Source organism: Scleropages formosus, chromosome 2 (assembly GCF_900964775.1).
Source record: "Scleropages formosus chromosome 2, fSclFor1.1, whole genome shotgun sequence".
Classification (NCBI taxonomy): Eukaryota; Metazoa; Chordata; class Actinopteri; order Osteoglossiformes; family Osteoglossidae; genus Scleropages; species Scleropages formosus.
This window is the reverse complement of record NC_041807.1, coordinates 26,649,768-26,674,916: the sequence shown is the minus strand read 5'-3', so window position 1 is coordinate 26,674,916 and position 25,149 is coordinate 26,649,768. Positions and strand designations below refer to the sequence as shown.

The 25,149-nt window shown below is 44.4% G+C and overlaps 2 protein-coding genes across 3 annotated transcripts; both read left to right on the top strand.

Moving 5' to 3' along the window:
• Positions 1-1,114: 1,114 nt before the first annotated feature.
• Positions 1,115-15,541, top strand: LOC108936916 (MAP kinase-activated protein kinase 3-like). Of its 2 annotated transcripts, none has more exons than XM_029249217.1 (10): positions 1,115-2,273; positions 9,103-9,242; positions 11,196-11,260; positions 11,646-11,722; positions 12,121-12,247; positions 12,577-12,652; positions 12,866-12,990; positions 13,781-13,866; positions 13,991-14,071; positions 15,344-15,541. In XM_029249217.1, the coding sequence occupies exons 1-10, from the start codon at positions 1,971-1,973 to the stop codon at positions 15,506-15,508; spliced, it is 1,245 nt and encodes a 414-aa protein (XP_029105050.1). In that variant the 5' UTR covers positions 1,115-1,970; the 3' UTR covers positions 15,509-15,541. The 2 variants fall into 2 exon arrangements, with proteins under 2 accessions (XP_029105050.1, XP_018612086.2); XM_018756570.2 differs by having other exon boundaries at positions 1,117-2,273; positions 11,643-11,722.
• A 544-nt stretch (positions 15,542-16,085) lies between these two features.
• LOC108936987 (neural Wiskott-Aldrich syndrome protein) lies at positions 16,086-24,660 on the top strand. The gene is made up of 8 exons (XM_018756684.1): positions 16,086-16,516; positions 20,008-20,157; positions 20,461-20,547; positions 22,483-22,582; positions 22,746-22,851; positions 23,387-23,417; positions 23,666-23,708; positions 24,238-24,660. The coding sequence occupies exons 1-8, from the start codon at positions 16,406-16,408 to the stop codon at positions 24,504-24,506; spliced, it is 897 nt and encodes a 298-aa protein (XP_018612200.1). The 5' UTR covers positions 16,086-16,405; the 3' UTR covers positions 24,507-24,660.
• Positions 24,661-25,149: the final 489 nt, after the last annotated feature.

The following is a 25,149-nucleotide window of genomic DNA, read 5'->3' as shown; positions in this document are numbered from 1 at the left end:
ATGTCAGTAAAGCGCATCCAAACAGAACTAACTTAACTCAGCACATTCCCAGTGTTTGTAACTTACATTTATTTATTTAGCAGGCAGTGACTTCCAATGATCTCTGTGTAGAGTCATGAGCCCACACACCTTATTCACCATGGTGAGTTACACTGCTAGATACACTACTTACAATGGGTCACTCATCCATACATCAATATAACACACTCTGTGTCACTCACACACTATGCATGAACCTTAACAGCATATCTTTGGACTGTGGGAGGAAACCCATACAGACACAAGGAGAACAAGCAAACTCCATACTGACTGAGCAGGGATTGAACCCATGTCCTCCCACACCATCCAGGCACTGTGAGACAGTAACACTACTTGCTGTGCCACCCATGCTGTAACTTGCACTGTGGTTCTGGATCTATAAAACCCCTGTGGAAATCTCTGAAATTAGGGAACTGTACCAAGAAACTTAATGATTAATTTTTGATTTGCAATTCACTTATGGATTGCGACAAAATCCCTTCTTCAACACATAAACAAATTACATTTAAATTGTGATGTACGCTGTTTCCGAAAAACAAGCCCAAAACGTTATGAACGAGATGAATTTATCTGCTATATTGTCTTTAATAAATACTTGTATCTTATGTAACCTACCTTGAATTAAGCAGAAAATAAAGCAATATTTTTTGTAGGTTCATGGTAATATGTTTAAGCCAGTGTTTCTGCACTGCCTGGTACTTGTAGGGCTTTATTTGACACATTTAGAAAGGAGATTTAAAAAAGGCCTCTAATAAAAGCCGACCATCATTGTGAAATACTGTCACACACGTGTGTACAACGTTTCAACCACTTTAAAACGTAGTAGCCTGTACCCGAGAAAACACTACTGTGTTTTCCGAGAAAATAAGAGGAATTGGCGGGACTGAGACAACGGGTGCGGGCAGTGTCCAAGGTTCGGCTGTTTCGTGGCAGCATGGTATCTGTTCGAATCCCACTTCCGCACCCTTACTCAAGGTACTTAACCTTGAATTAACACGACAGGCATACGTTGACCTATGAATGGGCAAATGATCACGAAGTCTATATTTATGTGACGCTCAGCTGCCTCGGTCGAACGGGTGAACTGCTGAAACTAAGGTTTGCGGAGGAGATTCTCACGAGTTCCCTCCTCCCCTGCAGCGGCCCCTTTAAGAGAGAAGACAATGAAGTCGAGCGAATGAACGAACGGTGCGGACGGGCTCGAGGGGAGCTCGTGCGACACCCGGGCGGACGCGGTCTAAGCAGGGGCGCACGGACCGGGCTCGATACCCTCCTCTCTACCTTTCACATCGGTCTCTAGAGCTGGAACGAGTTTAGCTGTAGGTTCAAAACACAGGATTTCATTTGATTTTATTGACACCGCCGGTCATACTGAGCGTCTCGGCAGTGCTATTGGTCAGGACAGGACGGTTATTAGGATCATATAAGTACTATGGACCGAGTGCGACTGTCTTACTCCATTCACGATACTAACAACACAGCTGTAATAATAATGGCGATTGCGATATTAAGACGGTAGGCTGCCTTATTATAGCGTTTTAATAACTATTTTATTCGTACGCTTCCAGTTTTATTCAGCAGTTTATCTGAGTCGTGTGACGTCGTTCATTTATGCTATTAATTTAAGTGTCATGTTTTGGTATCACTGAAGATTTAATAATGTACGGAAATGGACGTTGGCTTTAGTGTTGCGGGTTCTAGTATCGACGCCGTTGCGTTTCTCTCTGTGAGAGCTCGGTGTCCTTAGCACTTCGGCGGTGAGCTGTCCCCTCTACTAGGTGGACCGCGCCGGGGGGTGGTGGCTGGGGGGCTGGGGGCTGGTCCCTGGTCCCCGCGTCTGCCCCACGCCTCCTTCCTCCGCCGCGATCCTTTCGCTTCATTATATACGCCGGACGGACGGAGGGACGCGGAGTGGGAGCGCCGCGGACACGATGCTGCACAATGACAACGGCGTGGTCGTGGAGGTGAAGCCAGAGCCCGCACCGCAGTCCGCACCGCAGTCCGCACCGCAGCCCGCCGTCGCTCCCGATGAACCGGCGGCCCCGAGCCGAGGCGGTGACAGCGGCTCTTCCGGCTTCGCGGGGGTCCCGCTGCCCGCCTGCCAGAGACTCGAGATCAAGCGCTACACCGTGAGCGACGACTACAAGGTTTCGAGCCAGGTGCTGGGGCTCGGCATCAACGGCAAGGTGCTCGAGTGCTACAGCAAGAAGACCGGCGAGAAGTGCGCGCTGAAGGTAAACCGCAGCGGCGGCAGCCTCTAGTCTACACTAGTTTTACCACGCTTACAAGCCTCTCGAGGCCAGATGGAACTCCCAGCTTCCTTTCACATTTATTCATTTAGCTGAAGCTTTTCTCCAAACTGACTTATGATGATCTCCCTACAGTAACCCATCAGACTAGTACAGCTGGGTAATTATTAGGGTAAGTACCTCACTCAAGGGTACTACAGCAGGAGGTGAGGCTCAAACCTGCAACCTTAAGGTCCAAAGGCAGCAGCTCGACCACTACACTATCAGCTGTCCAACTTTCGATCGCTTATAACCTTATTATTGGTCTCGTACTTCTCCGACCACTATATCCAAGCTGGGTTGGACATGTTGTATCATCAGCTTTTACACTGATTTGCTCATTTATACAGTAGGGTTTCCTTGAAAGGTGCCTTTATCAAGAGTGGGATTCAAACCCAGGACTTTCACACTGCAAGGCCACAGCACTCTGTTTACACTACTTCGTTTAGCTGACGCTTTTCTCCAAAGAGACTTCCAACAAACTCTATGTAGTGTTATGAGCCCACACACCTTATTCAGCCAAGGTGACTTACACTGCTAGATACACTACTTACCATGAGTTACTCATCCGTGCATCAATGAAACACACTCTCTGTCACTCACACACTATGGGTGGCTTAGATTCACCAATCTACCTGAACAGCTTGAATTTGTGGGAGGAAACCACAGGGCCACACAGAGACAGGGAGAATATGCAAACTCCACACAGACTGAGCAGGGCTTGAACCCATGTCCTCTCACACTCTCCAGGTGCTATGAGACAACAACACTACACACCATGCTATACTGCCTCTGGCTGTCTCATTTTTTTTCTCACTGATCTGAAGAAACTTTAGGTACAGACAAAGGATGACTTACATCACAGGTCCTTCCATTCATGAACAACTTCTCTTATAAGGTTTTTAGCCATCACTTGATACCATAGTAACCACAAAGCATCAGGCCTTGAAAACAGGCTCCTTATAACAGCAGGTACATTAGATTTTTCCTCCCAATGTGTACTGAGTCTGAGTCACTGTCAGTGAGGTCATACTTTTACACGGGGACAAAGCTCTTGACCTCAGGTATTTGCCAGTCTTGACCTACGTCACAAGATACATGTGTCAGGTCTATTTTAAATAGCTTTTTGTTAACTTTTGGGATGACTGATAGTGTAATGGTTAGCACTACTACCTTTGGACCCAGTGATTATAGGTTCACTTCCTACCACTTCCTGTAGTAGCCTTGAGTCAGGGTTCTATCCTAAATTGCTCCACTTAAAAAAGGAGAAAAAAAATCCAGTTGTATAAACTGATAAACAATTGTAAGAGTCTTTGGAGAGAAGTATCAGTGAAATTAGTAAATGAATATGCTTTGTGTGTGTTTATCAGTAATAGTTGTATAAGTGGGCAGGATGTCTGCTCAAATAGAATGAGCAGGATTTTGCCATTTGTACATATTACTATTCCTCAGACCATATGACCACCAAAGACAGCCAGTGATTAGACTATGAAGCTGCTTATCTGGTGTCTCTCAAGCAGAAAGAGGTAACCACACAGCTGCTTCCTTGCATCCATTGCTTTTAATCAAAGTACAGGCACTTCAGTAAACATTTTTTGGGAGGTGAAATCACTACTTATAGCAAAACTTGTGGGTTCAAGAAGGACTTCATCTTGTAACCTAAAGATTGCCGGTCTAAGTTCCCATGGGGTGTTACTAGAGTATTACCCTTGTGCAAAGTACCTCTTTATTTGCCCTGGTAAGAATAACCAGCTATATAAAGGGGTCAAACACTAAACTTTTTTGCATAAGAGTATAAACGAGGCATCTGTAATAATAATAAGAAGAATAATAGATGCCTCGTTTATACTCTTATGCAAAAAAGTTTAGTGTTTGACCCCTTTATATAAATGGTTATTCTTACTATTAATAATAATAATAATAATAATAATAATGGTCATCATCATCATTTGAGTCCGTGTTCAGCTTCACAAGGCATTTTGTGGCACAGAAGTTTGTGCTCTGTGTCTGCTGTGTGAGATTTGTCACTAAAACATTTTTAGAGAGCCTCGCAATGTCTTTAGAGAAAAAGCGTTGCTGTATTTACATATTGACTGGGCCCAGGATTCCGAGCGCTGCTCTGTGGAGCAGCGAGTTGATTACATTTCGTTTCGTATTTATTGCCCTCTGCTCCCTATGTTTTAATCAGTGCGCAAACAAGCGGCTAGAAGAACATGAGGAGCGGGAAGCCAGGCTGGATATTAATTAAATACATTGAGGACAGCTAACTGTAACAGATGAGCACATGTCCTGCTGGAGGGGCAGGTCACTATTTTAATCTAAATGAATTGCTCTTGTTTTTATTTTCCTTGCAGGTGCTTGAATGCTTGCCAGGCTGCATCTTTCTGAGAACAGCCGTGTTCCGTGCTGTGTGACCTTTTATTAGCTTGACAAATGTTGAATGCTGCCTGCCTGTGTTGGTGAACAATGAACTGAGGAGGATGGTGATAGATGTTCACTTATACTATATAAAATGTGTGAAGTCATAGACCATTAAATCAATGAATAAATCATGTTGCGTCAATCATACGCAACACGTGCAACTCCCTGTTATTGAGTCCGGCAACTTTGCACCTTCGGAAATGGTTTCGCGTTCGATGGTTTGAAAAACGTTGTGCGCAAGTTGTGTGTTCCATGTGTCAAAATTCCATTCCAAAGGTTTTGTGCTCTGACTGTGTGGATTCTGTTCCTTTTAATACTTTTTTTGTGTTTGTTGTGTTGTAGATGAAACTGCAGTTTTTATTACACAAAATATGACTGCGGCTCATAGACAGATACAAGTACTGCACGCTAGACAGGAACAACAGGGACCAGAACATATCAGTAATATTTTTATTATACAGCTGCTTCTAGTCATCCATCCAATTTCAATAGCCACTTGTCCTGCGCAGGGTCGTGGTGAGCTGGAGCCTATCCCGGACACTGGGTGTAAGACTGAGAGGGTACACCCTGGACGGGATGCCAGTCCATTGCAGAGCTGGTGATCTCGTTTACATTTACTCATTTAGCAGATGCTGTTCTGGGGGTGCGCGGTGACTCAGCAGGCTTGGCTGGGGCCTGCTTTCTGGTGGGTCTGGGGTTCGAGTCCTGCTTGGGGTGCTTTGCGATGGACTGGCGTCCCATCCTGGGTGTGTCTCCTCCCCCTCCGGCCTTGCGCCCTGTGTTGCCGGGTTGGGCTCTGGCCGGCCGCGACCTCACTCGGGACGAGCAGTTTCCAACTGTGTGTGTGAGAGAGAGAGATGCTGTTCTCCAAAACCCTGTACAATGGTGATATGTAGTATTCAGCTGACACCTTTATCTAGGGTGACTTACAGTGCTCTGAATTTAGAGTCATTAATCAACATGAAAGACTTGTCTTTGGACCACAGGAGTAGCGCCTGGAAGAAACCCACGCAAACATGGGGAGAACACGCAAATTCCACGGAGACTGGGCAGGGATCGAACCCATATCCAGTCACGTTATCCATGTACTGTGAAGGACCAGCACTATCTGCTGTACCACTGTACCACCATACCAAATGTGATACCTAAGTAAATTTAGTTCCTGGTTTGGGGGGGGGGGTGCAGTGGTGCAGCGGGTTTGGCCGGGGCCCGCTCTCCGGTGGCTCTAGGGCTCGAGTCCTGCATGGGGTACCTTGCGATGGACTGGCGTCCCATCCTGGGTGTGTCTCCTCCCCCTCCGGCCTTGCACCCTGCATTGCCGGGTTGAGCTCCGGTTCACCACGACCCCGCTCGGACAAGCGCTTTCAGCCAGTGTGTGCGAGTTCTTGGTTTGTTTACTTTTTAAAGCAGACTACTGAGTGACTGAAATATGTCTTTTTTTAAAAAAAACAGGATGGAAGAGCAGTGCAGAAAAGTGCAGCGTCAGTTTTGCTGTGGTTATATAAACAGTTGGCTCATTTGCTGTCTTTTGTCTGACGTACACGGCCTTTGCTGGAGAGCGGAGTTCAGTCACACCGGTTCCCTCGCTCTCCCGAGTTTGCACAGTCGGAAACGTGACTCGTGCCTAGTTGTTGCGCTATTGAAGCTCTCGGGGTTGGAGACGCACTAAACTCTTGCCGATGGCTGGAGCGCTCCGGCACGGAAAACGCACGCACGCAGCGCGCGTCCCTTTCCGTATTTCTCATTCCTCCTGCAAACAATTGGGGTTTGTGACAAACGCTCTCTAATGTATTTTTCTTGCTGTTTATTTTCCTAACCGGATCGTTGACAAACGTGTTTCCGATGTTTATTGCTGCATCCGGTCACTTTCACACTTATGTTATGTTCCACTGCCCTGTCTCACCCGCGCTCGCACTGTCACTGTGTCGCTGCCTCGTACCCCTTCCTGACCTGTGTGCTGTGCCGCGCCTTTGCCCACACGCCTCCTGCGGGGGCTCCGATGAAGGCCGCCGCCGGGCACTTAGGCTGTTTGTGAGACGCCGGAGGCGGCCGTGTCGCGGCTCGAGGGAGCGCCTGAGATGTCCCACCTAAGTGGGTTTGTTTCTCACGGGACGACGCAGGGCTTTCAGCCCGATTAAGCCCCCCCCCTCCTCATCGGTCCCAGGATTTGCGCGTCGCTGCCGCAGAGCCGATTGGGGGCAGATGAATCACTGCCAGGTGCACTTTGCTTTGTTTCTGTGTCCAGCAGTCGGTTCTGATTAACGGTGAGCCCGTCGGAGATTTACGTGCCGCTCTCACCATTCACAACCGGCTTAGAGCCGCCCTCTCCCTATCTCCTCTCTCACTTCTCGTCTCTCTCATCGCCCATCCCCCCCCCCCCCCCCCGTTGTCTGCCTGCTCCCGGTCTAAGTGCTTTTGCTTCCTCCAGCTCATCTCGCGATCATTGTTAATCAGTTTTGTCATTGCTTTGAGATGTTCGTGTCTTTGGATTACTCACAGTGAAGTGTGGGAAAATGAATCAGTCCTTTCGTGCAAGGCTACGTCGCAGAAGTTCGGTTTTAAAGTCGAAATGCATGATCAGCGCGTTATTTGATCACGCCGGGGAGGAGATTGACGGCTAATTTTTGTGTTCTTGGAGGGAATTAAATGTAAATTAATCAAGCCGGCTCGTATAGTTCGCAGAGAGATACGTCCATGAAGAGTGCGCTTGAGCGATTCGGGTGATGACACACGTTGCTATTTATCACCATGGGCTCTAAATCCTGACACTTCTGTGACTATGCTGGCATTCAGAAGGCCCCGCAAACCCTCGGAATTGCTCTGGCATTTGCTCATTCGATTAATATAATTATGTTTCTTAAAATGTGGGCGTCCAGCACTTAGTTTTCCTAATGGCACATAATCGTGTTGTTTCTCTTTTAAAAAATGCTGCGTGACTCAGATGTCGCCGTGAGATGCAGAACATGATGAGGGTGAAAGAGGAACCGAGGGGAGAGCGGTTCCGTGCGCCCCATGCCGCACCTCTCGGTTATGGGAAAGAGGATGTCGCTAGCGGACTGGAACATCTCAACGTCCACGTGCACTTCTGAGTTCCACATTGATGTGTTAAATGGTGCTCCTTTTTATGTAGAGCGTAAGTAAATAAAAGCCATGAGCGCACACAAACACGTGCTACGGACTGTTGAATCAAATGACTGTATAGGAGGGCAGTGGTCCTGCAGGGTGACGTCTACTGCGTAGATCGCTGGATGAAATCAGCTCCTGGGGTGCAGCTCTGGCCTTGCGCTCAGCTGGCTGTAGGCTGCTGCAGGTTCCTGAAATGCTCGGCGGTGTTGCTGTGCGCTGTCTCAAGGATGCGTGCCTGTTCCTGGATGTGCGATGCATTTTCTGTCTGACAGAGATTGAATGATGGGAGGGGGCAGAGCGGCGTAATGAAAAACACTCAAATATTTTGCTTCCTCGATGGAACCTAAAGTGGTTCTTCTGACACTTCTCCAGAGAGGTCTACATAGTTTGTGGTTATGTAATGATTGATTTTTTTTTTTTTTTTTTCTTCTCCTCATCGGCTTATAAAGCGAGGCAGAACTTGGAGCGATTCAGTTCATCCTCTTTCTCATAAATAGAAGTCATGAATAGACTGGTTTGTTTCAGTTGCTTTTTGGTTTGTTACAAAAAAAGACGTGATGCACCACACACACCATCTGAAACCACTTATCCCATATGGGGTCACAGGGAGCCGGAGCCTAACCCGGCAACTCAGGGTGTAGGGCTGGAGGGGGAGGGGACACACCCAGGATGGGACGCCAGTCCATTGCAAGGCACCCCAAGCAGGACTCGAGCCCTAGACCCACTGGGGAGCGGGCCCCGGCCAAACCCGCTGCACCACCGCACCCCTCCAGTCCACCACAAGGCACCCCAAGCAGGACTCGAACCCCAGACCCTCTAGAGAGCAGAACCTGGCCAAACCCACTGCGCCACTGCACCCCCCCCCCCACCCCCCTTGATGCACAATACAAATTTTAAAAATCAGCATTAAGAGATCTTTGACACAGCTGATACTGGTTCATCTTTTCATATCCAGCACATTGATTTCTGAGAAATAGTGGGCCCAAGGCAAACCGAACCTGATAACTTGCTCATTATTAAGACTTTTGTGAAGTGTATATAGCTTTTAAAAGATCCCCCAGTATATTTACCAATTATGTACACAGAGGTTGTTATCTGTATTTTATTATCATGAATTATTTTCTGACATAGTCCCTTCTTTGCTGGAAAACACATGGCGACCTTCAGCTTGAGTTTGTTCGGCTTCTGACGTGCGATCCCCATCTCTCCATCTACCTCTATGGGGCAGATCTTGTACGACACACCCAAGGCACGACGGGAAGTGGAACTCCACGGCCGGGCTTCGGGGGGACCCTACATCGTGCGGATCCTCGATGTGTACGAGAACATGCACCATGGCAAGAAGTGTCTCCTCATCGTCATGGAGTGGTAGGGCTCTTCCTCCTCCCAGTCCACACAGCCCAACTTCACTGTCACCAGAGACCTAGTATCACTCGAGAGTTTCCTTTCCGTGAAGACTTTGTGTCCCGATACTGAGTTCACACTTTTTCTCAGTATTATGCTCTTGCGATTGAACCACAGTCATGGCACAACAACGTACTATATATATTCCCCCTGTTATCTCTGCCACACTGCTACTTATTCATGATTTAAATAGGCAAGTGTTCATACAATTAGCCTAAAACATGTTCACATAAATTTAGGGTGACCCACAAGATGCAGTGTATCTTGCACATGTTGGTGTACTGTATGTGTTCTCTGTGCTTTAAGACCGCAAACTTGCTATGATGACACTATGTATCTATGATCTTTCATCATGCAGAGGTAACCATTACTTTAGATAAGTTCCATGTTTGCTTGGTTGATGAAACCTTTGTCAAAGCTGGCACTGGGAACCTTTGAGTTTTGTAGATAGCTGTGTATATGTTACTGTCAGTGTGCTCTATTGTAAATGGTGTTATCACCTGTCATGTAGAACGGCCGAATGAACCCGAAGCTCCGGTTGAGTCAGGCTGTCCTCGCACAGTCATTTCAGTAACGGAGATGGGTTACGTATGCGTACCGACAGCTATAACAAGGACGGATTGGTCACAAACGGGTCAAATTAACCACACAAGTTTTATTGCTATGGCAACCAGAGGAGAACAGCCACCCAATGAAATCAACAGTAAGAAAGCAGAGTTGAGTAGTTTTCTGTGCCGGGGATGAAAAGGTTTTCCAGGGAACTCTAATCTCGTTCACCCCCTTTCAGCTCTACAAATGAGGAGCGACATAGTAGCGGAGTACGCGAATGCATCACAGAGATGTGTGACCTCAGGAGCTGAGCCCTGAATCGGAGCGCGTTGTCGAAACAGGATGGGTACGCGGTATTAACGGGCACGTGGTGGCACAGCGGGTAGCTCTGGTGCCTCACTGCACTTGGGCTGCGGGTTTGAACATGGGTTTGAATCTGGTCCAGTCTCCGGGGGCTTTGCGCATTCTCTCCATGTCCACTTTACCTTTCTCTGAGTGTTCTGCTTTCCTCCAAAAGACCAAAGACACGTTTCTTATGAAGTGGCCACTCTAAACTGCCTTCGGTGTGTGTGAGTGTGAGTGCTGTATAAATGGGTAGATGAATACAGGTATTTTTGCACAGTACATCTATCACTGTAAGTTGCTTCAACAAGGGCATCGGCCAAGTGAGAGATAACATTAGCGAAAAGGAGCGTGTGCGATAGGTGGAATAAAACGGGAGAATAGCCAGAGAATGAGTGTACTTTTGAAAATCACGCAAGGTACGTATGCACTCGAGGTGGAAATGTAGAGCAGCGCGCAGCGTGACTAATTGAAAGAGACAGATACGCCGAAGCCGGTTCTACCCACGCAGTTTCCGTGTAGACAGGAGGCGTGCTGTGTGGTCCCCTGGTTTCCGTCTCGCTGGAGGCGCAGGGTAACGGTACATAGTACAGATGGCCTGTGCTGCCATGCGTGGGAGTGCAGGAGACACTATCCACTCTGAAGTTTCCACTACACACCTCCCTGCTCTTAAGTTTCACTTTAGGTCGAGATCAGCTGCGTCGCGGCTCTCTGTCTCCCTGCGACGCCTCTGTTTTCTCTCTAGTCCTCGAGCTCATTTAACGGTCATTAACTGCACGCTTCCATCATCTCTAATTGCTGATCGCACCGTACACTATAGGCTTTGTTTGCGAATGCCTGGCTACGGGGGATAGCCAGCTCTGCGCACACAAAGACCGAGAGGTCTGTGCATGTGCGCGTGTGTGTGTGTGTGTGTGTGTGTGTGTGTGTGTGTGTGTGTGTGTGTGTGTGTGTGTGTGTGTGTGTGTGGGCGCCCGAAAAAAGCCTGTGGTGTCTAATAGAGGTTTCGTTGGTTTTGTTTCTCAGCATGGAAGGCGGGGAGCTCTTCAGCCGCATTCAAGCACGGGGAGACCAAGCCTTTACGGAGAGAGGTAGAGCTGGGACGCGTGGGCTGCTGGTCCTGTGAATTCACTGTATGAGGGGTGCAAAGTTAGAATGCATGTGAGCATCTTCTAGATCAGGGTTTTTCGTCCCTGGTCCCGGGCAACCCCCTTTTGTTTCACACCACTCTGTAATTGTCATATCAATTAATGGTTATGAGATTTACGTCTTGAACAAAAAGAGTTGCACGTGCATTCGGTGGTACGCTAAGTACAATGTGGAATTGGGAAGCTCTGACTTTGACCGTGTTTGCCAATCCCCAAGCGCGCCGTTCTCCGTATGCCCCAAGCTGCATCTTCAGTGTCGTTGATGTTCTCGTGGTCTTCCTGTCCTCCGTGCCGTCCCTCCCCGTTTCCTTGGTTTCTTCCGCAGAAGCATCGGAGATCATGCATGACATCGGGACAGCTATTGAGCACCTCCATCACATGAACATCGCCCACAGGGACGTCAAGGTGAAGAGAACATTAAACAGTGCGCAGCTCTTGCAAAGGTCTAGCATGGAGAAACGTGCCGTCATCAGACGGTTACGTAGTTAATGATGAGAGAAGGTACCTTTGATAACAGTTAATTTAATGACAGCAAGGACTGTGACTGCGGGGAACACGGCGAAGATTTTGTCAGTTGGGGTGATGGTGGACACAGTTGCTTCAAAGATGACAGCGGGTGCGATGGTTAGGATCAGTAACAGCACATAAGACCTTGAGTGGGTGGTGGTGAGCTCAGTTGCAGTAAAGATAGAGTACTCAGAGTGTAATGATGGGGTTCCTAGTTACCAGTATATTGATTATTGCTGTGAGTGTGACTGTGACCAGTTTGTGATCAGTTTCCTCTCGTACATTACCTCTCCCAGCCTGAAAATCTGCTGTACACTACCAAAGAGAGCAATGCTGTGCTGAAGCTGACTGATTTCGGCTTTGCCAAGGAGACAACGCTGCAGAACTCCTTACAGACCCCGTGCTACACCCCGTATTATGTTGGTTAGTATCTTAAAAGGTAGGGGAGAACCAGGGCGGAAATCCGACGGAGCGAAAAGAGTCGTGAAAAGAATGATGGCCGAAATTAATTACGTCCGTGTTTCTAGGAAAAATAGAAGGCAGAAAGTTTCATTATGATTTTTAGACATTGTATGATTGTGTCTGTGAAGATACACGTTTAGTTTCTCCTCCCACTGGACTGGGGACCATGGTCAAAACCGTATTAGTTTTGACACAAGTGTTTTGCTATTAGGTGGTGTGATGGTAGGATGTCTAAGATGCGTGCGCATTCATTTTCCATCTGTCTCTGTCTATTTCTGTGTGTCTGTCAGCCCCCGAAGTGCTCGGCCCGGAGAAGTATGACAAATCATGTGACATGTGGTCTCTTGGTGTCATCATGTACATCCTGTGAGTATAGACTCCGTGTGTGCGTCTGGTTGTGAAAGCATTGTGTGTCTTGTGGTGTGGTTCCACTTTCTAGCAGTTCTCTTTACCCAGCCCCTGCTGTCCCTCCCCCTTCCCTCTCACTGTGGCTAGATGAACAAATATATGAATATAATAGAATATGAGCTAAGAACCGATTGACATAGCATGTCTTTGTCTGTGCCTTCTCGCCCAAAGGCTGTGTGGCTTCCCTCCCTTCTACTCCAACACGGGGCAGGCTATCTCTCCCGGGATGAAGCATCGCATTCGTATGGGCCAGTACGAGTTCCCCAACCCAGAGTGGTCTGACGTGTCGGAAGAAGGTGAGAGGGATGCGTCGTGAAGGCCTACTTTAATGTATATACCAGAAACTCTAGGGCGTTCTAACACTTTTTTTTTTTTTGTAGAGACAGAACAGCCCTAAAGGGCAAAATTAAATTGTAACTCATATAATTCACACACACTTTCTGAACCGCTTGTCCCATACGGGGTTGCGGGGAACCGGAGCCTAACCCGGCACTCAGGGCGTAAGGGGGACACACCCAGGACAGGACACCAGTCCGTCGCAAGGCACCCCAAGCGGGACTCGAACCCCAGACCCACCGGAGAGCAGGACCCGATCCAACCCACTGCACCACCGTGCCCCCCACTCATATAATTCACACACACACACACACACACACACACACACACACATTTTCAGAACCGCTTGTCCCATACGGGGTCACGGGGAACCGGAGCCAACCCGGCAACACAGGGCGTAAGGCCGGAGGGGGAGGGGACACACCCAGGAAAGTTTAGTCTCTTATTTGTCAGTCTCCCCGGGGTCAAAATGGTTTACAAGAAAGCGTAAAAGAGCAAACGTTCACTTATCAGCTCAAATGTTTCAAACAGTACTTTAATCCGCTGTATAGATTTCTGTAAGTTTAATACGTCGAACTTTGCGATGCATTTTAACGTTTGTAGTTGTACGCACATAGAGAATTGCCAATTATGTCAACCAGTGAGAATGGAAAATATGAAAACATTTAACGAATGTTTGTAAAATTTCCCGAAATTTCCGCCACGTGACTGACAAAGAGGCCCCTCTCACCTCTCTTTTTGTTTGCTCAGCCAAACAGCTCATCCACCAGCTGCTGAAAACTGACCCGAATGAGAGGATGACAATCACTCAGTTTATGAACCACCCTTGGATCAATGTCAGTCCTCCCTCCTCTCAGCACCATCATTCAACCTTCCTCTTGGGGTATCTTACCCCTGAGGTACCCTAGCCCCACATACCCTGGTGTAAATTTTGTGTGTGTGTGTGTGTTGTTGTCGCAGCAATCCATGGTGGTCCCTCCAACACCACTTCACACCACGCGAGTACTGACAGAGGACAGGGAGATGTGGGATGATGTAAAGGTATGCGAGCAGGTCATTTGCAGGCCTCTGCAATACTGACACTCAGTGGCTTTTAATGGAAGTATCACAGTGTTTTTTACCAGCTATAAATACTGTATTAACTTGTATTTAGCTGACACCTTTATCCAAGGCAACCTACAATGATCAAGTTCCAGTTTTCTTTGTCACATACACAACCATGCTTAGTACGACGTGCAGCGAAATGCTTTTCCGGCTGTCCCTAATACAGACTGATAGTAGAGATAATGTAAATAAGTCCATACGAATAAAGTAGAAATTAGAAACATACTACAGAAATATGAAGAATGTATAATGATGAAAATAGGATAGAATAAATAATAAATAACGAAAGATAAAAATAAGTGGAGTCCAATATTAAAGGTTAAATAAAAATTGCAGTGTGTGCAGTGTTGTGCGTAAAAAATCTGTGCAATATTCGGCTCAGATAGCGCTCCTTGTGCATACAGTCCAATCTCTACTCCATGGTGTTGTTCTGGTTAAGAGCCCGAATGACCTGTGAGAAGATAGATAGATAGAGTAGTTTGCGGTAATCTATCTTACTTATCAAGCAATCCACACAACTGCCGTTTCGCTCCAAGCACTGCAGGTCTAAATAATGCTGGAAAAGTGCCACCAGAGTCAAAACAGCTGTAGGATATTCATATAAACACAAATCATTTATGGAAAGTGTTACATTTAATCGGCAGCATTTTTCTGAAGTGCTTCACTAAATTTCTGTAATATCCATCTTACTTACTAATTTTTTTTTTTTTTTTTTAATTGAAACATTGACTTAATTAACTAAAGGTGAATGTACTGCAGAAGTCACATGGGCTCACTGTAAATTACAAGGTCAATATTAGAATCATTACACTTGTACAATATTTATTTATGACTTATGACTATGTAAAGTCCAGAGGAAAAATACCTTAAGATGCTTACCTAAACTATGCTCAAGGTAGAATACACATTATTAATGTCCTTTATCATCTATGATATGAATTTGATTTTTAAAAAGTTGATGTTAGCAGGAAACAGGAACTTATATGTGTACAGAATATGCATTTAGTATGACAAATACAGAAAGGGCTGATGTTTAGAATGTGCATTTGAATATTCATCACAAGCCAGTGCTTATGTTTGTGTGATTTGAAGGTACAGGCTCTGCTCTGTGTATGGTGCACATCCATCACATCGGTGTGTTTATGTTTGTGTGATCCGAGCATTCGGGATCTCATGTTCTCCTGGCTGTGTGAATGGTCCGTGGTGCAGGAGGAGATGACCAGCGCCCTGGCCACCATGCGCGTGGACTACGACCAAGTGAAGATCAAAGACCTGGACACCTCCAGCAACCCCCTGCTGAACAAGAGACGCAAGAAGGCAGCCACAGGAAGAGGAGGGGGAGGGGGTGGAAGCACTGTGTGCAACAGTCAGTGAGATTCTGGGTGTGTGTGTGTGTGTGTGTGTGTGTGTGTGTGTGTGTGTGTGTGTGTGTGTGTGTGTGTGTGTGTGTGTGTGTGTGTGGGTGGGTGTCTGGGTGTCTCTATATGCCAGTGGGGTTGTGTGTCACTGAATGGTATAAACGAGAAAATATAGTGTAAATGTTGTGCTCAACCTTAAAAGTATCTGTGGAAAATTTGGTAAAAAAACTTTTAGACTGACATTGTTCTGCGGCAAAATGTGTTTGAAGGAAAGTTTGTTTCTGTGCGGGCTTTTATGGGTGCAGCAGTTTCTTCGTGACCGTGTCTGTCCATAACTATGGGCTTCGCTCTTCCTTCCCACCATGTAAGAGTTCTTGTCAACAGACGAAAGAACTGTGGTAACCGTGTGTATAAAGGGAGAAGCAGTGATCTTCACATCAGCTGTCATCAACAACCTGAGATTCATCATGTCCATCTTCTAATCTGCCATGTGAACATTGATACCTGCTACTGTTCTTCTATTTCTGTTATTTCTTTCCAGTCGTGTTTTTCAATTATTAAAACTTGTAACTTTTTTTAATATATATCAGATTTTTTTTTAATATACACTGTGATGCTGGCACTGTGAATTTTTTTTGTAACTGGTTTCGTTCATTTATGCCACACTATTTCACATTCATGTGTTTGTAGAAATCTTGTGCTCGGTGCAAAAGTCTTACTGCACATTTGCATAAGGAAGTGTGACAGCAGTGATGTTATCTGTGGGCCTGATGGGTGGACAGGGAGTGGCACAGGGAAAAAAAACAAATGCGTGTATTGTGTAGGCTTGCCCAATGTATGAAAGTGTAAAATCGTGAAGAGGAATGGAGTGAGAGTGAAACTGGTGAGAAAGGTCAACGCTTTATGAAGAAGAATGACCGATCTCGAACGTCGGAGGTCCAGCTCAAATTCCGAGGTCTACAGCCAGCTGCTTTCTTCAAGGGAGAATGCAGTGCTTTTTGCTCTGCTGGGATCCACATGCTCGGTATGTCCAAACCCCTCTCACCTGGACCCGGACCAGTAAATGGAATTTGACTGGTAACAAGTGTCCTCCCTCCACAATCATTAATCATCGTTAACCAACAAGTGGCGATTGGAGCAAAAATTATGATGAAACTCGCAGGCACTTTTATGACTCACTTTCACCGAGTCCATAAATATTTGAACAAAAAGCACTGTACACCCGTGTAGCACAGTAAGTTTCTATTTTCAGCAGTGTGATGGATAAGGCTTTTAATGTTTGTCATTATTGCAGAACCTTCAGCGAGAGATTATGTAAGGCTGGCAATGTTTAGTTCAAGAGTCCGCAGCCTGTATTTATCCTCCTCCACACCTGGACTCCAGTGCTGAGGTGTTTCGGACAGTAACTCTACCTTGGTGCTATGAATTTTTTGTTCCTCTGAAAGACGGAACAGAAATGATTAACAGGGACTATGGATAATGACTTATTTTTTGGTGATTCTTGTTATTTTATTTTAAAGTCATCAACATATTTTGACAATGTTAGAGGTATATGTTAATACAAGTTAGATTATATTTAAAAATAAATAATGGAAAACTATAATCATGAACTAGATGTGTTTTTCATTATTAAAACAAAATGGTTTAAATAAAGGACTCAAAATAGAAGACTACATGGTAAATGTGTAATCAAATAAGAACTGGAGAAATTCTTAATGTGACTTTCAGTTAGAAAGAACAACAGTTTTGCGTTAAACAAAGAGTGTGCCAGTACCTTAAAGCGTGACAACTAAGATTTTTCGACGAAAAGAATTTGTATCTTGTAATGTCTTGATCTACAAAAGATATTATAAAAGCACTTCAACTGGACTTTAATAGACATTGTTTTTCACATGTTCCTATTGCATTATGATGATACGGATACATGATTTAAAAAGAGACAGCCTGCAGCCACACTGAATTAACTGGTCAAAGAGCTGGCTTTACAACCAACACTTCGTCAACTCAGACCCCAGGAGATGATGCAGCCATGTTCAAGTCTTGAATAAGGAGAGCACTTCTCTTGTACTTGGCCTATTTCCATCAGTCGGCTTCGTCTGAACCTATGAGTAAACCTGTTGTTTGGTTTGTGTATAAGCGTCATCGGTTGAAATTATTAAGTGATACATAATCATAGCTACTCTCGGTTATGACATGTGGAGGTATTTTATGGTGTCTTTTAAATTTCACTCAGAAAGAGAGATTAATTAAATTTCCTACCAATGAATTGTGAGATTATGTAGCCCTCTCTATTATCTATTATCTCTACACAGACTGGATGTCTGGGAATTATTTTATTATCTTTGACACCACCGGGAGGGAGAGCTGCATTCTCACTTTATTGGCTCTTTCTTTAAACCTCATACAAATCCCAAGTGACCTGACATACATATAGTACATAGAGTGTTATCAAAGGTGTGGTTCTCTACTCTATAATCTGTTTGTTCAGGGTGAAATAGTGTTTGTGTAACTGAATCAAATCTTGTTGCTACTGCTTTGCATACTGTTTCCAAGTCCATATTTAAAAAGCTGACTTCCATAGTGCCTTGCTTGCTGTATTTTAATATTAGAAATGTTCTTTTTTTTTTTTTTGGTTTTGCTTTTGGAGTTTTTTTAAATATTTAACTTTTCAAAATATATCTCCTTTCCACATCTCCATCTCCTAACATTCTTCTGTCCTTTTGTACACATAATGTGTACGTGAATTTGCAGTGGTTTCATGATGCCGTTGGTATAGTTAGGTGTGTAGTTCGGTATACGCTTGCCCTCTCAGCAGATGTTATGAATATTCAAATTAGCTGTCGAGCAAACAAATGCTCCACTATGCCAATATAAGTAACACATATTCTACCCTCAAAGTTATTTGCCTAAATCATGATGCAAAAACTGAGCTTCATTGTGTATATGTTGAGCAAACAAAGGTTCCATGTGCTTAAATCCTGTATGAGGATACAGGACATTGGACAGTTGACACTATAAAGCTGTGGTAAAACCACAGGACTCCACAACATGAGTGAATGTATATGAAAAAGCGAAGACATTGGTATTATACAAAGTGCAGAGTGCAACCTTGTCTATGAGTTTAATTTACTAATCACATTTTATGCGCTGAAGATATCATGACTCATACCTCAATACAAAATATTATGAGGTCATGACATGTCATATGCAAATCTAGTTTTCCATGTGATTGTCTTAGACTCTTTTTTTTTTTTTTTTACATTTTACTGGGCATTTCTTGCTTCCTTAGTTTTATATTTTCCATCATACAATATGATCTTGTTTAGAAAAATGTTTAATAATTAAACTTGATGCTTTCCTGTTCCTAGCAATAGCAATGCTAAATGACATACTCATGAGTGATATAGCTGCTTCTGACTGTGGTTTTGAGAAAAATGATTGCCAGAGTAGACATATATCTTGGATTGTTTAGTCCTCATTTATGTACCTTGTAAAATATTCACCTGTCGTTATTGTCATGAAAAAATAAGTATCTCCTTGTCAAGAATACTGGAATCTAAAACCTAGACTTCTAGTTTGACCCAATATTTTCTTAATGAAATTTAGTGTGATGCCATGTCCTATACTGTTCCAAGAAACGGTGTAAAAAGGTGTATTTAGTGAGTGATGCTGACTCTTAGGTGTTACTTATTGTTATTGCTGTGGATTTAAGAAATTGGATTTTATGTATGAAACTGAGCTCTGAGTGCAAAAAATAGGACTTATACTTGACTGAGATGTGACCCTCAAAGACAGAATTAGCAAAAAATATATGCCTCAAAACTTGTAAGTAGTTTTTAGTTGTATGATTTCAATAAATTACATTTATTTTTTAGCAGGCGCTTTTCTCCAAAGAGACTTTCAATGAACTGTATGTAGTGTTATCAGCCCACACACTTTATTCACCAAGGTGACTTACACTGCTAGATACACTAGGTCACTCATCCATACATCAGTGTAACACACACTCTCTCTGTCACTCCCACACTATGGGGGAACATGAACAGAATGTCTTTGGACTGTGGGAGGAAACCAGAGCACCCACAGGAAACCCACACAAACATGGGGAGAACATGCAAACTCCATACAGACTGAGCAGGGATCAAACCCATGTCCTTGCACACCACCCAGGTGCTGTGAGACAGCAGCACTACTTGCTGTGCCACCATATCCATTTAATGAGATTAATGAATAAATGTAAAAATGCAGCACATTGTAAGTCTTAATTCTTAATATATTCATAGATGTAATATGAAAAGCAGCTGAGATATGGAAAAAACATTGTGGATCTCACACCATATTCACAGGCAATATAGTACTCCCAAACCGTAAGAGTTTTAAGAATGTGTGAACATTATGACAGTACTGAAATGGTGGGAGTGCCTATGAAACTGGTAAGAAAATCCAAACGTATCTCCAACTGGTTCATAGAGTCTGTGTCTCCCTGGATAACCCATGGTTATGTATTCATTCCAGGCACTGGCATCAGCTGTCGTCCAGGTGTATGAGGGCACCGCAGAGCCAAGTGGCCAGAGCACAACCTGGAACCTGAAAGACAGTGGGGTAGTGTGCCTAGTTCAGGACAAGTGCATGCAATCCCACTTCCTTCGTCTTTACAGTGTCAAGGTCAGAATGACTTAATTGCTTTCAGCATTGTGCTTTCCACTTGTATTTTTCCTCGTTTTATCACAAGCACTCCAACATCTCCATCTACCACCAGCTGCTTGTATTATTTGTGTTGATGTCAACCATATTTATTCATCTGCTGATGTAATGCACTTTTGTTTTCTCTAAGTTGTTTGTCATTCTGGAGAAAGGTGTCTGCTAAATGAATAAATGCATAAATATAAATCTAAATGTAAATTTAAATGTTGTTGTCACCATGTTGTGTCTGTAATTCATTTTTCCTGTTTCCCTGTCTCCTGCCAGAGAGGAAAACTGCTGTGGGAACAGGAGCTGTACACCACATTCACATATTCTGCACGCCGGCCTTTTTTCCACACCTTCCCAGCAGATGTAGGCATCCACAACATCACACTCCTAGCCTGCACCAACATGTCAAACATCTTTCTCTTCATGAATCAGATGTTCATTGTGCTGTACAAGCCTCCCTCACATTCAGAGTATTGTTTGTTCCCGAAGATCTGCTCATAAAGTGATTTCTTGGAAAAAGAACTGTTAATTGCTATTAATTAAAAAAAAATTAATAATTCCTTCCTGTGTTACAAAAGGCTCACCCTTTTTTCACCAAATCTGCCAAATTCCTGCCTCGTCTTTCATGCATGAACAAAATATGATTCAAAGCCAAATCCAGAAAATCAGAACTGCCCTGGACACATTTAAATCCAGGCTTAGAACCTACATGGTCAAGATTCCTTATAAAAATTGCCTTTGTATGCTTGTCCTCTACTATTCCCACCTCCCTGTTCCTTGTCACTTGACTTACTATTATTTTCTTTTTCCTCTTTTTAGTTTTTCATTTTGTTGTTCTACCATTTTGTTCTTGGGGGGCATGGTGGCACAGTGGGTGTCTTACAGTGCTGAGGCTGTGGGTTTGAATCCAGCTCAGCCTGTGTAGAGATTGTATGCTCCCTGGTGTATATTCATTTAACAGGATATAAATAAGGTACCCTGAAACCATATTGTGGCATAGTGGTGCAGCAGGTAGCACAAAAACCTCACAACTCTTGGGCTGTGAGTTCAAATGTGGTCTTGATGCCCTCTCAGTTTGTGCAGAGTTTGCTTGTTTCTTCCACCGGATTTCCCCAGGGTGCTCATGTTTCCCACCACAGTCTAAAGCATATTTAAAGTAGGTCAGTAACTTGGGACTGGTGACCCATCCAAGGTGTACCCTGTCTCATCCCTTGTGCTTCTGATATAGGAGGCTGCATGCCTGGCATGGTATTTAATGTCATCAAGCTTAATATTTTTCAAGTGAAATTTCAGGGGGGCGCAGTGGGTTGGACCCAGTCCTACTCTCCAGTGGGTCTGAGGTTTGAGTCCCGCTTGGGATGCCTTGCGACGGACTGGCGTCCCGTCCTGGGTGTGTCCCTTCAGCCTTACGCCCTGTGTTGCCGGGTAGGCTCCGGTTCCCCGCGACCCCCTATGGGACAAGCGGTTCTGACAATGTGTGTGTGTAAAATTTCAGTTCTTCTGCGGTGCTTCCTGTAAGTGTGGGCTGACAGCTAAGTAGGCAAATTTTACCATAAAAACTGCATCAGCTCATAAGACGGAATTTTCATGAGAAGCCTTCATTATATGAGAGAAGCCTGTACTTAAAATGTATTGCTTACCCACTACAGTTCAATTGAACTTTATATATGTAATAACTAGATTTTTGGATTGGTGGTTAGAAAAGTCTGTAGTAATTTCAGAAGGAAATTTTGGAACTGCTTTAAAACTGTTTAATCTGACCTGCTTCAGCATATGCAATATTGAAAATTTCATCTAAAATTATGACAGTTGCTCAGAAATAAGTCTGGTAAGTAGTCCTGCAAGTGTATAAAAAATGAAATATATAATACCAGTCAATGGTCTGAGTAAATTTTCTAGAAACAATTTTTTTCCACAAGGAATTGGTTTGATCAGGAAATGAGCCCACACATCTTCTCAGCAGTTCTCAGAGACGTAGGACACTTGTGGCTTGATTTGCTTTCACTCTTATGTCCAATTCCTCTCATACAACTATTGGCCAATTTGCCCAGGTGAACTCATACTTTTGACTGGTAGTATATATGTGATTCAAATGGATTTACTCAACTATAATGGGTTAGAAATAAATGATACTGATAATAAATTTAAATGGTCTCAAAAGGACACTAAGGCAACGTGTACTGTACTTAGTGTACTGTCGTAGGTGTATTGATGCAAAGATCTGATTTTTTGCATTTTGGAGCTCTGAGGGTAGATCTGTCAGAGACTTGAGGGTGATCATATGCCCTGCATCCACAGGATTGCCAGGCGGCCCTGAACTTTGCGGACGAGGAGGAAGCCGAACGGTTCCGCTCTGCTGTGGAGAAGCAGCTGCAGCACATCAAGGATGCAAGACATGGTGCGCTCGTCACAGTTGTACCTTCTTTGAGGAAGCACGATAAATCAACGAGAAATATCCTGTTAAAATAACTGGTCCACTTCTTGCTGTACTTGTGTGTTGTTCACAATGAGATGGGTTTGGCCTTTCAACCTCCTGGAATATCTTCTCCTCTTCTTCTCAGGCACTAGGCAACACATGTTCCGGACAGAGAGCTTAGACTCCTCCTGCAGCAGGAAGTACAAACGAAAGTCAAACCCTTCCTTCCTTACCATTCAGAGCAGCTTCAGGTGAGCACGAAAGATAAAGTATTTTAAAGTATAGCATTTTAAATTAGCATTTTAAATTTTAAATTTAAATAAGTATATTACTATATTACCCACTTACACAGGCAAGGCTGAAGAGCACAGATGGGCCTCCCAACCAGAATGTGTGAGATTCTAGAGGCAAAAAGTACTGGTTAGGCATCAGCATACAGATCACTATCTACTTGTTTACTAAAAGGTAGTAACTTTATTTTCAGCTTTGAATGTGAATCACTTTCTACTTACAGCAAAGCAAGTACAGAAAGTTCTGAGAATAATCAGCACAGAACATGGCTCTGATATTTATTCAACTTGACCCAAACGGCAGTCAAAACAGCTATATAGATATAGATATTTCATGATAAATTTCTTTTGGTGATGGTCCATTTTAACTTTTTGTTTGTATTATATAAAAAATTCTTAGAAATCATGGAACAGGACAAGGCTGTTCTAGTTTGCATTTATGCCATAAATGGTGCCTTTCACTGTATTTTAATGATCCTCAGTATGTTGTTTATAGACAACCCACGAGTGGAGGCTTGGACCCAGATGTGAGTACTATTCATGAAAGATTACAATACATTACATTATTGGTACTTAAGCATAAAATAACACCATACCATTACATTTCATGTTCCAAAAAGCCACTGACCAGGTAAAATTACAGAAATGACATACAGCTAACACATCATAGCATTTCTTCTCCTTTTCTGTTATGAATCACTCATGCGTACATTGTGTAGTGTCACTTTTCAGTGTATGTGTGGCTTTCATGAACTCATTTGTACTGTTTGAGCAGCAAGTCGGACTGGAGGCCACGCAAAATGAAACACTGAAAACAGGTGTGTTCTACTCCCTCCCCTCACCTCCATACACACACCCAAATTCCTGATACATCTGTGTCTGCTTGTCTCTCTGTCCCTCTCTGCGAAGACATGATTAGGGCCTTTAGGCGATTGATTGTTTTTCTTATCTAACCTTAACCATAATAGTTTGGTGCCTCACCTCTCTTAGGCTGTGGGTTTGGACATGGGTTTGAATCCAACTCAGTCCGTACAAAGTTGTACGTTCTCCTCATGTTCTTGTGGGTTATCTCCAAGTGCTCCAGTGTCCTCCTACAGTGCAAAGACATGTTTTTCAGGTGAATTGGTGAGTCGAAATTGCCAGTAGTGAGTATGAATGAATGAGTGCAAAACCGCTTGCAATAGACTGTCCTGTCCAAGTTGTACCCTGTGTCATACCCTATGCCTATCGAATAGCCTCCAGGTCCCCACAACGCACAGAGGCAATTATTGGCGATGGGCAGATGGATGGAAAATGTAGTGTCTTCTCTTCTTTCTGAATCTCATGCAAGCTTATTATGTCTGACAGCAGCTTCAGCACAGACCCTGCCCCGGTCCAGAGATTCCCCCACAACAAGGGTCTCAAGAAAGGGGCCACTTCCCCCACTGCCCTCATTGGTGGGGCAGGATGGCAAAAACACCTCGGGGGGCCTGACACGTAATGTGAGCACTCAGGACTTTTCCAAGGGGCCTCACAGCAGCCCACCCTCACCTATTCCTTTCTCCATGGACAGCATACCCCCACCTCCACCCATTCCTGCACCCAAATTACAAACTGCTCAGTTACCACCTAATTGAACACTATTCTTCTTGATCCCTGAGCACTGCACCCACTCTTGTAGGTCCTGTGTAAGAAGTATGAAATGTCTTTTTGTTATATTTAGCATGCTATGAAATGTGTGCAATGTGGGTCAACAGGTAGTGTGGTGGTTAGTGCCACAGCCTTTAGCTGGGTTCCAGCCTTCAATAGCTAAAAATATAAATGGGTAAGTTTTCTCAAATAGCTTAGTACCTTTTGCTTAACACTGTAAGCAGTTATGAAGAAATTCATCAACTAAATAAAAGAATACACAAAAATGTTTGCGAGCTGTTGTCCATTTTTACTGATTCATAATTTGTCTTAAGTGAAAATCATATGACTAAATATATATTTTTGCAGTTCAGCTTCATTGTCTGTCTAAACTACATTTGCGTGTACTGTACTGCCATTACGGGGAGGTGCGGCTGCGCAGCAGGTTTGGCCGGGCCCTGCTCTCTGGTCGGTCTGGGGTTCGAGTCCCGCTTGGGGTGCCTTGCGGCGGACTGGTGTCCCATCCTGGGTGTGTTTCCTCTCCCTCCAGCCTTGCACCCTGTGTTGCCGGGCTAGGCTCCGGTTCCCCGCGATCCCGTATGGGACAAGCGGTTCAGACAGTGTGTATCTGTGTGTGTACTGCCATTATAC

Excerpts from the sequence above, each read along its gene's own strand:
- LOC108936987 (XM_018756684.1), top strand. The coding sequence starts at position 16,406 with ATGACCGATCTCGAACGTCGGAGGTCCAGCTCAAATTCCGAGGTCTAC. Across the intron at positions 20,548-22,482 it reads TCCACACCTTCCCAGCAGAT|GATTGCCAGGCGGCCCTGAA; the intron begins GTAGGCATCCAC and ends CTGCATCCACAG. Across the intron at positions 23,418-23,665 it reads GTGGAGGCTTGGACCCAGAT|CAAGTCGGACTGGAGGCCAC; the intron begins GTGAGTACTATT and ends CTGTTTGAGCAG.
- LOC108936916 (XM_018756570.2), top strand. The coding sequence starts at position 1,971 with ATGCTGCACAATGACAACGGCGTGGTCGTGGAGGTGAAGCCAGAGCCC. Across the intron at positions 11,261-11,642 it reads CCAAGCCTTTACGGAGAGAG|AAGCATCGGAGATCATGCAT; the intron begins GTAGAGCTGGGA and ends TTTCTTCCGCAG. Across the intron at positions 14,072-15,343 it reads AGATGTGGGATGATGTAAAG|GAGGAGATGACCAGCGCCCT; the intron begins GTATGCGAGCAG and ends TCCGTGGTGCAG.